Source organism: Eptatretus burgeri, chromosome 6 (genome assembly GCF_056783735.1).
Source record: "Eptatretus burgeri isolate ZD-2024b chromosome 6, Ebu_testis_v1, whole genome shotgun sequence".
NCBI classification, from domain to species: Eukaryota; Metazoa; Chordata; class Myxini; order Myxiniformes; family Myxinidae; genus Eptatretus; species Eptatretus burgeri.
This window is the reverse complement of record NC_140966.1, coordinates 2,865,540-2,881,862: the sequence shown is the minus strand read 5'-3', so window position 1 is coordinate 2,881,862 and position 16,323 is coordinate 2,865,540. Positions and strand designations below refer to the sequence as shown.

At 41.2% G+C, this 16,323-nt stretch overlaps 1 protein-coding gene and 1 long non-coding RNA gene across 6 annotated transcripts in view; one reads left to right on the top strand and one right to left on the bottom strand.

Moving 5' to 3' along the window:
* Positions 1 to 16,323, bottom strand: part of TYRP1 (tyrosinase related protein 1) — an 84,211-nt gene that overhangs the window by 60,020 nt on the left and 7,868 nt on the right. For 2 of the 4 annotated variants that reach the window (XM_085883718.1, XM_085883714.1), the window contains one exon: positions 9,746 to 9,804. Coding sequence is in view for 1 of the 4 variants with exons in the window: in XM_085883714.1 (XP_085739840.1) it covers positions 9,746 to 9,804 (59 nt within the window). In the remaining 3 variants the exon portion in view is untranslated. Of the gene's footprint in view, positions 1 to 2,106; positions 2,206 to 3,473; positions 3,650 to 9,745; positions 9,805 to 16,323 lie in introns of all 4 variants that reach the window. The other 2 variants (XM_085883716.1, XM_085883717.1) reach the window with 2 other exon arrangements.
* The window catches only part of LOC147024128 (uncharacterized), a 76,599-nt gene continuing 70,311 nt past the window's right edge, over positions 10,036 to 16,323 (top strand). For both annotated transcript variants that reach the window (XR_015058884.1, XR_015058883.1), the window contains exons 1-2: positions 10,036 to 10,140; positions 12,612 to 12,742. This is a non-coding gene — a long non-coding RNA (uncharacterized LOC147024128). The remainder of the gene's footprint in view (positions 10,141 to 12,611; positions 12,743 to 16,323) is intronic.

Here is a 16,323-nt window from a genome sequence, read left to right as displayed (position 1 = left end):
TTCGAATATCAGCTTTTAATAAGCATATGCGATATATTATTCAATCTTGTCAGGAGCCAATCACATTGTACCTAGCCTCCAACAGCCAATCAGCGTAAACCATGAACATATGAGGGACAGCCATCTCTGTCATATATATATATATATATATATATATATATATATATATATATATATATATATATATATATATATATATATATATATATATATATATATATATATATATATATATATATATATATATATATATATATACATATATATATATATATATATATATATATATATATATATATATATATATATATATATACATATATATACATATATATATATATATATATATATATATATATATATATATATATATATATATATATATATATATATATATATATATATATATATATATATATATATATATATATATATATATATATATATATATATATATATATATATATATATATATATATATATATATATATATATATATATATATATATATATATATATATATATATATATATATATATATATATACTAGACAACCAGTGAACCCGATGGGTTACCGTTGTGACAGCGGTTGATGAAATGTGATTTCAAGAAAAAAAAGAACATAGCTCCAGCAAACTATACCACTGAGGTTGTTTGCATTGATCAAATTCTCCCGAAGAGTACTCGACTGAATCGGGAATTGATTTTTAAAATAATTTTATCGTTGCCCAATTTGAATGAAACTTGATACTGCACACCGCAGGAGAATGGTGAGTAAGGTGGCCCTAAAGTTTTTGTGTTATCGTCTACCGTTTTGGCTGTATTTCGGGAATATACATACATACGCACATACATACATACATCCATACAAGATGAGAGTTTTAGTAATATATAGATAACTAGCGTGGATCAGCTTGCTTTGCTTGCCTTGCCACACGTCGTTGCAGAAATTTATGTCAAAGATTTGCTGTGTTGTCCTGATGTACACGAAATCATAACAAAACATTTATTGTACAAATTTATTTGTAATATCTTTACTTGACATTTATTTGTGATATAACAAGGTCTAAGTAGTCTAAATGATCAAGGGTAAGCTGTCTAATCTGTCTGAAGAGTATAAGGGGTCGCCGTTTAGGTCTAAGGTGTCTAAAGGGTATTTTGGGTCCTTGGGGTCTTCAGAGTCTTTTGGTCCTTGGTGACTTTTGGGTCCTTGGAGCCTTTGCGGTCTTCAGGGTCTTTTGAGTTATTGGGGTTTTTTGGGTCATTGGGTCTTTTGAGTCTTTTGGATCCTCAGGGACTTTTGGGTCATCTTCGTCTTTTGGGTTGTCAGGGTCTTTTGTCTTTTAGGGGTCTTAAGTGTCGTGGGGGTCTCAAAGGGTCTTCAACGGTCTAAGGGGTCTCACTTCTCAGCAGTCTAAATCATCGAAACGTACATATTCCAATAGCATGGAATTAATAGACGTATGTGTGTCAAGTCAAGGTGCAACTGACGATCAAACAGGACATAATTAATAGACATATAGTCACACGGCTTCACTGTGAAAGGCACATTCCAATACAAACGTCAGTTTATGACTGAGGAACAACCTGACTTCAATTGAGTGTTACATTTTGAAATCGAATCGGAACATGAATTGGCAAACAAACGTGAAGTTTAACAATACTTTGGCTCTGAATTTATCCTGATCGCACATGCACAGAGAGGAGTGAGATAATATTTTTCACTCTGTCTGCCTGTCTGGCAGTCAAACAAAATGGAAAATCATTCCAAACAGGAAATCTACTGTTTTAAGGACACTTACTGTTTAAAAATCAGCTCTCACCACATCATGAAGGACACAAACAACAGGCTCAAATAACTAATGTAACATGTTCAACTAGAAGGGCACTCGGTAGAGCGCATACATACCTCAACCATATAATGCCTGATCCACGAGAACATATCTGGCCCAACACATTTTTGAAATATCATTCTATACAGTTTTATATCATTTTTGGCCCGATCTCTCAATGGTGAAGAATCACTTTAAGAATTAAATAATTCTCGTATCCAGATCCGCATTCGGATCTTCACCAAAATCGAATCAATTCGTCCTAGACACTCACCCAACATGTCCACCAAGTTTCAACCGAATCCGTCAACAATTTTTTTGAGATATCGTGCTAAAATTTCTTCCAGATCCATCCACAACTTTTAGAGATATCCTGCACACAGACAGAAAGGGGTGAAAACATAACCTCCTTCACTTTCGGTGGCGGAGGTAATGATGAAGTGAAACCATCCCTACATGTCTCTTTGAATAATGATTCTTCCCAGTCAATATCTGGATCCAATTGCAATGATAGTGCATGTTGATTGTTTCCATGAATGAATTGCACCACTGAAATATTAAACCGTTGATATGCACACACGCACACGCACACACCTGTGTTTGTGGGGATTGTGAACCCAAATTGAAAGAGGTGTTTTGTTTCATTTGTAGGCACAACCATTATTCAAAGAATGATGTAGGGATGGTTTCACCTGATAATTTATTGAGTTCATCGTTATCTTGTTTACAGTTGCCTGCAAAAATATTAACCCCTCTCCAATTCACATCTTGATGCCACCTGAGTTTATTTCATGATGCTTTCAAATCAAACTTAACAGAAAGAGTTTTAACAAACCTCTCCAAAGTGATAAAGTTAAAAAATGCAGTTAAATGTGAATAAGTTAGATTAACAGAGAAAATCAGATGATTCTCTGTGACACAAGTTTTCAAACCTTTTACCGAATTAACCCAAAATCACTTCAGGAGTAAATCATTTGTTTTTAAAATGTTACAAAACAAGTGTAATAGATTTGACCTGTATGGAATCAGTGGTTGAACTTTAAAAAAATAAGCTTTCTCACTTATCTAAGAAGTTTTAAAGTGCAACTCACTTGATCAACCAACAAGGCAAACATGAAGACCAATGAGCTTTCCAAAGAAGTCAGACATAAAGTGGTGGAGAAGTACCGATCAGGAGAGGGTTATAAGAAGATTTCAAATTCACTCATTCTCCCTTTGAGTACTGTGAAATCCATCATTAAGAAGTAAAAGATGTATCATACCCCCCCCCCCCAGACTCTAACCAGATCAGATCGCCCACCAAAATTCAACAGCCCGGCAAGCAGGAAACTGGTTTTAGGTGTCACTGTGAATCCAACAATGACTTTGAAAGATCTGTAAGGCTCTATGTCTGAAATGGGGGTCAGTGTTCATAAATCAACAACATCTCTATCCCTTCCCAAATCTGGACTCTATGAACAGATGGCAACAAAGAAGCCATTACTGAGAAAGATGCATCTAAAAGCTCGGATGGAGTTTGTGAAAAAGCATCTTAATGATACTGCAGGCACGTGGAGAAAAGTTTTGTGGTCAGACGAGACAAAAATTGAACTTTTTGGTCTAAATGCAAAGCAGTTTGTCTGGTGCAAGCTGAACACTCACATCACCCAGTCAACACCATCCATACTGTCAAGCATGGTGGTGGCAGCATCATGTTACGGGGCTGCTTTCCATCAGCAGGGACCATCAAACTTGTCAGGATAGAAGGGATAATGGACGGTTTAAAGTCGAGGAGAATCCTTGATGAGAACCTGCTTGAATCAGCCGTGAATCTGAAACTGGGGAGGAGATTCACCTTTCAGCAGGACAATGATCCGAAGCACAAAGACAAAGCCACACTGAAGTGGCTGATTAAGAATAAAATTAATGTTCTTGAGTGGCTCAGTCAAAATCCTAACTTGAACCCAATTGAACATTTATGGTGACACTTGAAGATTGCAGTCCATCAACGATCGCCATCAAACTTGGCAGAACGAGAGCGATTTTCACATGAAGAATGGTTGATGATTTCACCATCTCACTGTGAAAAGCTTGTTGAGACCTTCCCAAAAATACTCACAGCTGTCATTGCTGCAAAAGGTGCTTCCACCAAGTACTGACCTAAGGGGCTGAATACCTTTACAGCCAGTGAACTTTGATTTGTACATGATTTTTCAGGTATTCTTGATATGTAACTCCTTCAACTACAACAGTGTTTAGTTTGATCTCTTCAGTTATGAATAAAAAAGTTCATTTGGAAAAATTGTTTCAACATCATTCATAATTCATCTAAATGTGGCATTATTGCTATGGGTGAATACTGTTATGTTTGTGGTGTAGATGGAGAAATTTCATCAGAAAGATAGGATTGTATAGGGTAGGATGGTCCATGGACATGTAAGAGACATCGTGAAGTAAATTAAGGAGGGAAACTGTGAGCTTAAGTTGTTATGAATCACCACATGGGGGGAGGTGCTGTGTTAATTAGGTAGGGTTTGAGGATAATTTCTCCCAGTATGTGATTGCCCCCCTGTGATCTTTTCTGATGTTTTTGCATTTCAATACCTGCGATAAACAGGGATCATGTCCTTAAAACAAGAACTTCCAAGCTGCACGTCCAAGCAGGCAAGAAACCCTGCCTCCAGGGGTGACAACTGGCAAACCATGTCCCCGGAGTGGATGATTGATGGGCGTGACATCAGAGTGGAGGAGAGTTAGGTGAGGATGAGAGTCTAACGTGGTGCGACAATAAGGCAGTCAGAAGAAGAGGTTTGGAGCGGGACCAAAGCGAGAGAGGCAGGATCGGCGGTTGAAAGAGAAGGACATTTCAGCTGGCTTCCCCTCGACATGGTGAAGAAGACTGCATGATTCTCGTGTTTGTGCTGAGGTTAAATGGCTCGCGTGGAGAGCAAGACGCTGACCATTGAGTGTTGGCTGGGTCATGAGGGACCAACCTCAAAGCCTCGTGTTATGCCATTGGGCAAAGAGATGGCGCCATTTTTGCAGAGCAGCGGCTTTGGCAAGTGCGATCGATGAACGAAGTTGCACGGCATTTTCTGAGCCCCGGTGTTGAGTATTGCCATCCAAATTTCCTCCTATACGTTATCCCGCCCAGAGAATGGCTGGGCACCATTTTGGGTGCATTTTCCTGTGAAATGACAAAGCGGTTTGGCGACCTTCAAGCTTGAGAATGTCATCTCTGGGCACACAGCTAAGTGCCAGGATAAGGGAGGGATTTTTCTGTTATTATCCTGTCCCCTTGTCTGTATTAAAGTCCGTGTGGAGGCGCCTCGAGATTAGATTTAGTTTCATCTCATGTTCGGTTTTTATTATTACACTTTGAATGAATTATTACCATTGTAAGTATTTGATTTATTTTCATTAAACCTCGTATTTATTTAAGTTGCTTGTGTTGTCTGATTGTCGTGGGTTCGAGACTAACGCCCTGTGATGTGCTTCCGTCTGCTACGTGCCTTTGCCTCCCTCCCGTCCCGCACGTGCCATAATCTCCCGAGAATCCCGGCTGTTCACCTCTAAAGGGAAATCACTCAACTGTCCGTCCAGTAGGGGCAAACCCCCTGGACACGACAATACTTTTGCAGGTCACTCTAAGCTCTCTTGTCATTCCAGCACCCATCTCTGCAGCTCTTCCTTTGACTTTGCTGTTTTGACTAAGTCGGCTGTGAACAGGAGCTCCCACTGTTCTCAGTCTTTGATGTTGTCCCTCAGTACATCCATCACTGTTACAAAAAATAAGGGACTTGGTGCCGAACCCTGGTGTACACCAACCTCCACTCTACAATAGTGTGAATTTCTGTTCATTGTCCTGACCATGGCATTAACTCCCACACACATTTATGTCATGATCCTAACAATCGTCTCTGACACGCCATTCTTGTTCAAACACCAATACACCACTTCTCTTGGAATCCTATCAAATGCCTTCTCGAGATCCATGAATGCCTATTTTACAGCTTCTTATTTCATTCCGGCATCTTTTCCTGAATTGGTCTCATGATGAAAATCTCATCCATTGTTCCCTTTCTTTGCACGAATCCATGCAAAACAAGGGGAGCAATGGATGAGATACACACTGCATCTCATCTCTCTTCACAATCTCCTTTAGCCTTAGGTCTTCAATCCTTTTCAGTCGACAGTATCTTTATAGCATGCTCCATCAATTTGATCCCTCTGTAATTTCCACGGTCTAAGATGTCCTTTTCTGTGTGAAAATTGGTATTATTATTATGCTCTACCTCCACTCGTATGGTATCTTCTCACTCCACACTCTCCTCATCAACTCTACCATCCACTTAACTCCCTCAGTTCCTTGCGTGCTCACAAACTCGACTGTAGCTTCAGATAGTCCAAGGGATTTTCCTCTTTTCATTTCGGCAAGTGCTTTTCTAACCTCATCGTCTTGCACCTCCTTCATGGGTCCCTTAGTTTTCCATTCCTCTGTCAGGGCCTCTCTCTCATTTTCCATATTTAGTAACTTTCCAAAGTCCTCTTTCCACCTTCTCGTAGTTTCCTATTATCGAAGTAGGATCTGACCAGCATCATCTTTTACTGCACACACTCACGCAGGTCCTGCCTTTGTTTCTGCCTCGCTCTTGGTATTCTTTTGATAATTTTCTTACCCTCTGCTGTTTCTAAATGATCATACCTTTCTTGCACTGCTTCCCACCTTGCCTTGTTTTCTGCACCCTACCATTTACATTGTTATACCACTCTCTGTCTTGATCTTCTCCTGTAGTTTTCCATTCTTTATTTGCCATCTCCTTCATTTTAATCACGTCTGGTACTTCCTCATTCCACCACCATGTCTCTTTTCCTTGGGTTTTCCTACCTTCATTCTCCCAACTGTCTTTTCAGCCACCATGACGAGTTTCTTTCACATTCTTCCATATTCCTTCTACTCCCCTGTCCTGCTTTATCGCCCTCTGCTTTCTCTGGATTTCCTCTTTGAAGAGGACCAGAGCTACTTTCCTGGCAGATTCCACAGTTTAGCCTTCCCCCTTCTCATACTTGCCCGTTATTTTATGTCTACACCTCATGTTCATTACTAACAGCCCATGTTGACTCACCCTTGCTTCACCCAATATAAACCTTGCAATTTATAACCTGCTTCTCGTTGCTTTGTCTTACCAAGATGTAATCAATTTGGAGACTCTTACCTCCACTTTTATCGGTTAACAGATGTTCATCCTTCTTTCTGAACCCTGTATTCACAAGAAATATTTCAAGGCTCTCAGTAATCTCAAGAATCCTCTCCCCATTTTCAATTTGTCCTGCCATATCCAATTCCCCCACGTTCCATTTCGTATCGACCCACTTCTTGGCCCACGTGGCCATTTAATTCTGCACCAATTATAACCTTATCGCCAGCTGGTACCCTCCTGACTTTCTTCAAATTGCTCTTTGAATGCCTCTTTCTGCTCATCTGAACACCCAGTTTGTAACGCGTATGCTCAGATTATATCCGCTAGTCCATTCACTGCCACTAACTTCACCAGCATCAACCGATCACAAATTCTCTTTACTTCCAGTACCTTTCCCATTCCACTCCTTCTTCAATATGATTCCAACTCCATTTATCTTTCTCTGTTCCCCACAGGAATACAATTCATCGCCTTGCCCTCGTTATTTTGAACTCTTCCCAGTCCATTTTCCAACTCCTACACGTACAATATATCAACTTTTCCTCCCATCATGGTTCAAATTTTCTACACACCAAACTTTTTATATCTTTGCCTTGCCATGTCATTCATATCAAAATTCCATGTTTGAACTCTGATGCTCTCATTTTCCTCCACATGCCTGTTTAGCCACAGTTGGAGATTCTGTGGGACCCTTTTCCCACTTCTTTCTGACAACAGCTGGGGGTCACTGCCATGAAGAGGAGGCCCTTCTGAAACCACTGGATCCAAGATCTATGTTGGTGTTGGAGCATTTTTTTCATTTTCTTTTTACCGTCGGATGCCCTTCCTGCCACGAACCATTCCAATCGGATGGATGTTTTTTGAAGATGGCCGTTGGCTCCCAAAGGAAGCTCATCCATCCTTTTTCACGTGTTGTTTTTAGTCCTGCCAGGTGACATAGTCACTCTCCCCCCGAGCAAGCCAGTGAGGGGAATCAGTTTAGTTGCCGACAACCCGACCATGCGGCAGGTAGCACTGGGCCACTGACCTTGGAGGAAATGACATCACTTCCAAAAGCACTTTGGGTTCCAGTGACACCATCTTTTGTGAAAATATCACTCATCTTCCCACACTTAGTGGAGCAATTAAGTTGGAATCTCCTCCACAATGAGGATGCCAACCCTTGGGGTATGTCCATGCTCTATGCTTTAAATGCTGAGCCTCAAGCAAGGAAGAAGCAAATACCATTTTTTTTTAATCTGTGGAATAATTCATCCAGGGTTAGGATCGAGCCGCCGATCTCCCACACCTAGAGTGCATTATCTCACCATTATCACCATTATGCCACTGTGTAGTGCACAATGTCCACTCCTGTAGCACTCGTAATCATGAGACTGTAAATGTAGCTTCCCTACCCACTACAGGAGTGCACCATTATTGAGCAGTGATGAGTCATTAGGTTTTTGCCGAGAGAAGATGTCAAACAGTCACATTATTCGGAGAATGATCACAGTAAATGGTACAAACTGTATGTCGTGGAAAAAATGTGCACGAATCAAAAGCAATCGGTCAAACGAAAAACCCTGTGGCCATTATACCAGAGCTCCTAGAAAACTACAGAGGGAAGCAGAAAATTTCTCAAAAGAAGATTATGACAAGTAATTGGACCTCAGTCTATAATTTCGTGTCAGAATCAAAGTGAGCTAGCAGTAGGTGTCACCACTGATTGTCCCCACCATGAAAAATTCCAAGGTTTAGCCAAAAGTTCAAGGTCCAGGTTTAAATTGTTGAAACGTTTGCATACAAAAGCATCAATGTGACAATGGCTTTGTGCAATGATGTGTGACGAGCAATAAGTAGACGATTTCCGGGTATGCTGTCGAAGAGCACGACTTTATAATAGTTCAACAAATAGTGACCACTGAAACAATATGGGGAGGAGATTGGTTTCTGAAGTTCGAAATCGACCCCCGTTCAATCCAGACTTGTCAACGTCTGATTACACCGAAAGAACATCTGGGTGGCAGCAAGTCTCAAAATGAGGAAGCTGAGACCCGAATGACATGACCAAAGCATGTGACTTGAAATGGATGTATTCTGAACACAAAGATATCTCTGTAGATGGCATCAAGGTGCTACCACATTGATGGGACAACTAAGCCTGGTGTTGGCTTAATGGTTCCGGTGGCTGGCTTGGAATCTTAGGGTCCTGAATTCAAGCCTCGTTGGCTGCTGAATTAACACCAGGTGGGGTTGATTCAGCCTGTAATCCTTCTGAGGTTGGTGAAATGAGTACCAGTGTACTGGTAGAGGGGCGCATCATCAGTGGCATTGTCGTGCCCCAACGCAATGATAGCTACCTGGCAGCCAAGGTGTTATATGCAAGAAGAAGAGAAAGAATATGGGACCATTGTAGACATGAGGTTGAAGAATGCCTAGACAACAACGTAGCTTTATCAACCTCCCTCTACCTTCTGATTCTATCAAATAAGTGTGTGTGTGTGTGTATGTATAAACTTGATGCCATTCATGTCTCATCCATGAAGGTAGCTGCAGGCAATTACTCCTACTAATTAACTGCAACTGTTCCAACTGCGAACATAAATTTCAAAGTCCTCATCAGTTTAGAACAGGCCTTTTTTGGTTTGCTCAGCAGCTTCTCAGCTGTATTGCAAGGGGAAGATATGATGCTTGGTGTCATGGGTCACTGTGTTTGTGCTGATGATTTGGAGAATTTGTTTTAGCTTTTCAAACCTCTTCTGACGGTGCGGCTTTGGTTCTTCTCAGACGTGATTCAGCCACGATTTTTTGACCTAATGAAACAAACAGGAAGAAATAGAAATCATCACAATGAGCATGAGCATTCGTTAACATGCAATGTTGATAAGTTCACAAACTTCAAGGAAGTAGGGATTTCACTTTGTTCACACAACAATTTCCTTGCTGTCGGTTGGTCTTTGCTGGGAAATCCCGGGCTGGCAGTAAAAAAAGAGGAATGGCATCCATGGGATTATAGGACCACCCAAAACAGAAGTAATCCGTCACACATTCTTCTCCACAATTAGGAGACCGTCACGAGGGCTGGCTTATGCTTCACGTGTTCACCAAAGAGAGAAAGGAAATTGGCTTGATTTTGAGTTCCCTTCAAGGTAAGATCATTCCATTTTGAATCACAAAAAAGTGGGAATAACAAAGTTTTAAAGAGTTGTCTATTGATAGTGTTCCAATGAATGCTGTCTGTACAAACTCTTAAATCTGTAAGGCATCAATTATAATCCGTGATTACTACGGTCCATCAGGGAAGGGTTAAATCTCAGCACCAAAATCAAGTCATTCGAAGATTAAGAGTGGAATCGAATTTGTCCACCGTATGTAACTATGATGAAAGCATCATCTCATGCAGACTGTCTCTCTCTTGTTTATATCATAACTCGAGAGGTTTGTTTCACCCTGAAGCATTATAGGAATGATAAAACAAAGTTGGTAGAGATGTTTAAGATATGTGTTTTTTTTGAGGCACTAATCAAGATTTAAGGACATGGTGTTCGAAGGTGGTGTTTTTGACGTGCACCGGAGACGGTAGACATGAGGTTGAAGAATACCTGTCAGCTTGGGTTGAAGAGTTAGGAAATAATGTCTGTAGTCAGAATCTGCTTCCTTTTTTATTTTGTATAAATTGCGAGGCTCATGGAAGAGCTGGTATTAATAGAATGAACGGATCAGAATGCAACAATACAAAAGGAACGGTGGAGAGAGGGGGAAACACCAACAGCAGAGTTGAAGGACAAGATAGAGGAAGATTTGGACAAACAATGGGTGTGGGGTGAAATAAGGGGCAGGAGAGGATGCATGGGGTGGACAAAAAAAATGGATAAAAGAAGGAACTCTCAGGAGGGAAAACTGGAAATTTGGAAGGAGGGATTGGGGTGAGGTGGTCGGTTAACTAGGGGAGAAAAGATCGTGGTTTTGGATTTCGGGAGAAGCAGTCTTAAAGTCCTGGAGGGAAGAATGAGATTGAAGAGAATGTTGAAGTTTGTTCCACAGGCAGGAAAAAAAAAAACAACAAAAGGAACGAATAAGTGGAGGTGAGCAGTGATCCTGGATTTAGGTACTTTCACCAGAAAGGGGTTGATGAAACCTGGGGAAAAGGGGGGGGGGAGGGATGGGGGAACAAAGCATGGAAAGAGAGCAGAGGGTGCAAGACAAGAAAGGAGGCGGTAGAAGACAGAGAGACCACTGACCTGTCTGCGATGGTGAAGTGATAGGCCCATAGACTCAGTTTCATTGGGAGAGTTTCAATAATCTTGAAGTCCCTGGATTTCACGGATGGGTTTGAGGGTAGAGGAGTAGCAGCCAACACCCGAATCCTATCCAGGTTCCTCCTGATGAGTCCATATTTGTCTATTTGGGTTTCTCCTGATACTCCAAGCTGTATTTGTTCAGTTATTCGATTTCCCATTCGATCACAATGAACTGTCCATAATAGCACTGGATGAATTGGTTGAAAGAGAAGGATTCAGTTAAGTTATCTGCATTCGTTCATTGGAATTTGATAATAAGCGACTTTCAAACATGACATATGAATGCGAACGAGGCCTTTCGTGCGTGCGGTGTGTGTGTGTGTGTGTGTGGTGTGTGTGTGTGTGTGTGTGTGTGTGTGTGTGTGTGTGTGTGTTTTCAGTGATTCGGTGGCTCATTGGGCACTTTTAACCTTCTGTTGCCAGCACGAAATCTGTAATTCAAATCGTCTTTTCAAAATAATTTTCAGCATTTAGATGAAAAAGTGGAAAGTTCAAAATGGTTAACGATAATCGTTCTGTTCCGAAATGCAAATCTGACTCGAGGAAATACAATAAACATCCATGGATGAAAAGTGTCGAGTTCATACCATTTGCCTTTAGCATAGGTGAGTGACGGCAGTGGAGAGAAAACACACACACACACACACACACACACACACACACACACACACACACACACACACACACACACACACACAAACACACACACACACACACACACACACACAAATAGATTAGATGCAAACATCTAGTACAATATCATTTATGGCCCTGGAACCAACCAGAAAATATATGTATGCATAATGTATACATATTGTTAAAGATCCAAGGTTTGAGGCTCACCAGGATGGGAAGCACTCGAGCTCCTTCCGAACTCCTTGTCCTGAGGCCACTGAGCATGGAGAACTCCATGCACTGGTGGGTTTTTAATCGACCACGAGTACCAAATGGAACTGCCAATCTTGGCAGGGTTTCACTACTTTGCGTGTGTACCTTTCCTGTGTATGGCCACACCAAGGGAGGGGGGGGGGGTCTCGTGCCCTCAATGCACACCCGGATTATTGCCGAGCGATACAGTGAGCGTGCACTGGCTAACAGCAAATCACGTGGGGGAGAACTTTCCGGCTAACACTAAGTGTGGACAATGCTCGATCAATGCGGGAAAAGACACTTATGAACTGGGTACATGTATAATAAGCAGGTTTATTACAAGTGGGTGAGGCGAAATGACATGCTTATATTTACAAAGGAAAAGAGACACAAGGCAGAGCTACCAATGCTGTAGTTACACAGGCACTTCGGTTGTGCTTTCTGCCCAGGAACACGTGATGGACACCAAGAGAGGGTCGTAATGGAGCGGAACACAAGGGCTACCCACACGACGTTAATCCAATGCACTCTTGCGCTCCAAGCAAGATTCCAGAACATCCAGACTCGAGCATCTATAATGGTATGGGTGCTCCGCCCCCCCCCAACACATCTTCTGCCAGTCCAGTGGAAGGTGGTGAATGTCAGTGGTGATGGTGGTTGAGTGATGAGAGCAGTGGTGTGGCAGTAAGAATAGTGGTAAGCCTTCGATGTGGTGATTTGTGGTGGTTGTCTGTTGTGGCTTCAACGGTGAGCGTAGGTGAGCTTGGGCTGTGGTTCAATGATGTGGGGATTTTTTAGAAAGGCGTTGTGGTAGTTGGAGAAATGCTATGATGTTGTGCTCAGTGTCTGGAGAACAGGAAATGGAAACGAGCTACTCTGTTGCGATGCGTGCATGCATTCCTGAAGGGAACACTCCTGTGTACAGCACAGTAAATTAAATGGATAAAGGATGGGAATAAAGACCTGCCTAAAGCTCACACAATGCATATGACCCATAAACCCACTATATATAAGGGAAGGGCTATCTGAAACGAATACTAATGAAACAACTGTCTCAGGACCACTATATGTTGTGTGCCATTGTCTTGTGGAAAGTGACAGTTTCGCAGAACCGCACCAGTATAATGACCCTCACAGCTCATAAAGTTCCCACTCCCACTGCCTCCACTACTTCCCCATTATAATTAATAATAAATAACATAATTTCAAACTTACCCTGTGGATTGAAAACCCCAGATATGATCTTCCCATCGGTGTTAATAAACAGACACACTGTCTTCCCCTGGGAAGTCTGCCTGAATGTTTGGAATGACAGCATCATCTTTCCAATTACAGAGGTCCATTAAATAAATCACCAAGCCTGCCACGTTCACATGAGCTAATCCCGCAAGGTTCAAAGTTCACTCGCTGGCATTGATGGTCTGGGAGGTCGGGTAGAATGCGCCCGTCCACAGGCCTTGCACAGGCTCACATTGTTTTTGAATTTTTAATTTTTTTTGAAGTACAGGCTGCAAAATATCAACTTTTTGGGTGAATGTATCAGAAAGTGTTGCAAATTTTTTTACTGTAGATGCACACCTCTTTCTCTTACAGGTACTTTTCTAAGTATTTTCAGCTTCTTTTAGAGGCTTTGTGAGTCATTTTAGGTAATAATCCTTATCTGGTCCACACAATACATGTTCCATGCCCAGTTTCTGCACATATACTGCACATTCTGGGGCAGATCATGCCATTTTGAAAGTCACTTATTATTTTAAAATATAAATATATTCCACACTTAGCTGTCTATTACATTGATTACCTCTGCCACCAAAGGTGGATGGAGGTTATGTATCCACCCCTGTTTGTCGGTGAGCAGGAAATTAAAAAAAGCTGTGGATAGGTTGTGATAAAACTAGGTGGATGAGTTGGGTGTATGTGACAAGAACAAGGTGATTTGATTTTGGTTAATGTCTGGATGCAGATCCAGCCTATCAGTGGGAGACAAAACGTAAACTTTTCAGCATGGCAGTGCACGCTCCACCGAGCGCCGTTCTAGTTCAAGTTTGAAATTTATTTTTGTCAAAAAACAAATGCACACCAAAAGTGCCACTCATTGCAGCAAATGTTGAAGTGACATGTTCTGCCTATAATAGCACTCAAGTGTGAATGCAAAATCAGGGGTGGATTTTGCACACTTCAAAGTGTAAGGCTGCATGGAAAACCACACAGGATTCAGCAAATGTCGGCATAATCTCGATGCTCTCTGGCAACAAGGATATACAAATCAATAGGGAAACGAATCACAGGCATTTAGGTGTCCACAACAAAGGAATTTCTGTCACCAATATTGATTCAGACCCCTGGCTCAGAGCCTGTGAGCTCAAAGATGTGAGCCCGAAGGGTGTGCTGATGGCACAGACCCACTCGATATTCTTTCAACATGAGTTACGATTAACAGAAGGCTGCAAGTACAGCATTCTATTGTTCGGCTTTTTTGCAATGGAAATTATTTACTTCCCTTGACATTCTTTTGGTAGTTTGCAAAGTTTTTGTGCTGTTTGGTTTGTACCATTTGAAATGGGAAGTATTGTAGTTGATCTTTTGGTGAAATTACAATGTGCTTATGCTTTAATGATGGAGCTGATCTTTATTTCTCTCTCTCTCTCTCTCTCTCTCTCTCTCTCTCTCTCTCTCTCTCTCTCTCTCTCTCTCTCTCTCTCTCTCTCTGGTCTGTGCCATGGAAGCGATCTCATGGCAAGGATTACACTGAAAGGGTTGTCGTTGCCTTCTCAGTGGTATTCAGGACAAAAAATTGTAATTTTGTAAAGGTGCCAACTGCGTTCGCCAACTATTTGGGAAAGACAACCGGTGGGAATGTCCACCAGCAGCAAATTCTGGTCGACTAGATCCTGCTTTAATGTCCCAGAGTGAACTTATTTTTGATGAATCAGAAGTCCAGGCTGCAAAACACCAAGGTGACAGTTTATGGTCGAGTTGAGAATCAAATCCTGGTTTAAAAGTGAGTGCACCACTTCTGAGCTGCCCTGCCAGCCCGATGGAGTTGATAATCCTTACTAATTCAAAACAAATTATTATTTATTCTTGCTATTGTTCTTACCAATTCACCTTGGAAGAAAACAATTAGATTTTATTGTTCCATTTTTACATTAATTCTTTATTTAAGGTTATCTGTTTTGCAAAAACAACACTTTCATCTGCATTTATTAGTCCCCGACTGGTTTCACAGGAAGGGATGAGAGGTTCGCTCTCTGTTTGTTCATCAGTCTGTCCATCCCACCGGTTTTTTCAAACTTTTGTCCCAGACCCTTTAACATATTCAACGGAAACTCGGTATATGGTTTTATTATGCTAAGTTACAGAACAAGTTCGTGTTTCAAGGCGTTTAGTCAAGTTTTCACAGAATTATGCCCTTTTGAAGATTAGAATTTTTTTCAAAACAAACATCTAGGCTCATGGGGGAGCTAAAGCACAGAGGGCAGCAGGTCCACATGCTGACAATGGATCAAACGGGAACAGGAAGACAAAGACGTTGCACATGAGTAGTCGAGTGGCATAAAGAAAAGGGGTGGTGAGGGGTGAGTTGGTGAGAGAAGAAAAAAGCACGGATGGGTTTTCTAAAACAATATGAGGTTACAATGGGCACACTCTTGTGAGACTGGAGGGAGGGGAGCAGGACAACGGACACAGGGAGACATTTTAACAGATGGAAGAAAAAGTTGAAGGAATGTAACTGATCATTAAGCTTAGAATTGGGGTTCTGGAAGAATGTTTGTGAATTTTTTTTGTTTGTGAAATGTTCTGGAAGAAATATACCGAGTTTCCGTTGAATATGTTAAAGGGTATGGGACAAAAGTTTGAAAAAACCGGTGGGATGGACAGACTGACAAACAAACAGAGAGCAAACCTCTCGTCCCTTCCTGTGACTAGTAAATGTCCCTGTGACTAATAAATGCAGATGAAAGTATTGTTTTTGCAAAACAGATAACCTTAAATAAAGAATTAATGTAAAAATGGAACAATAAAATTTAATTGTTTTCTTCCAAGGTGAATTGGTAAGAACAATAGCAAGAATATATAATAATTTGTTTTGAATTAGTAAGGATTATCAACTCCATCGGGCTGGCAGGGCAGCTCAGAAGTGGTGCACTCACTTTTAAA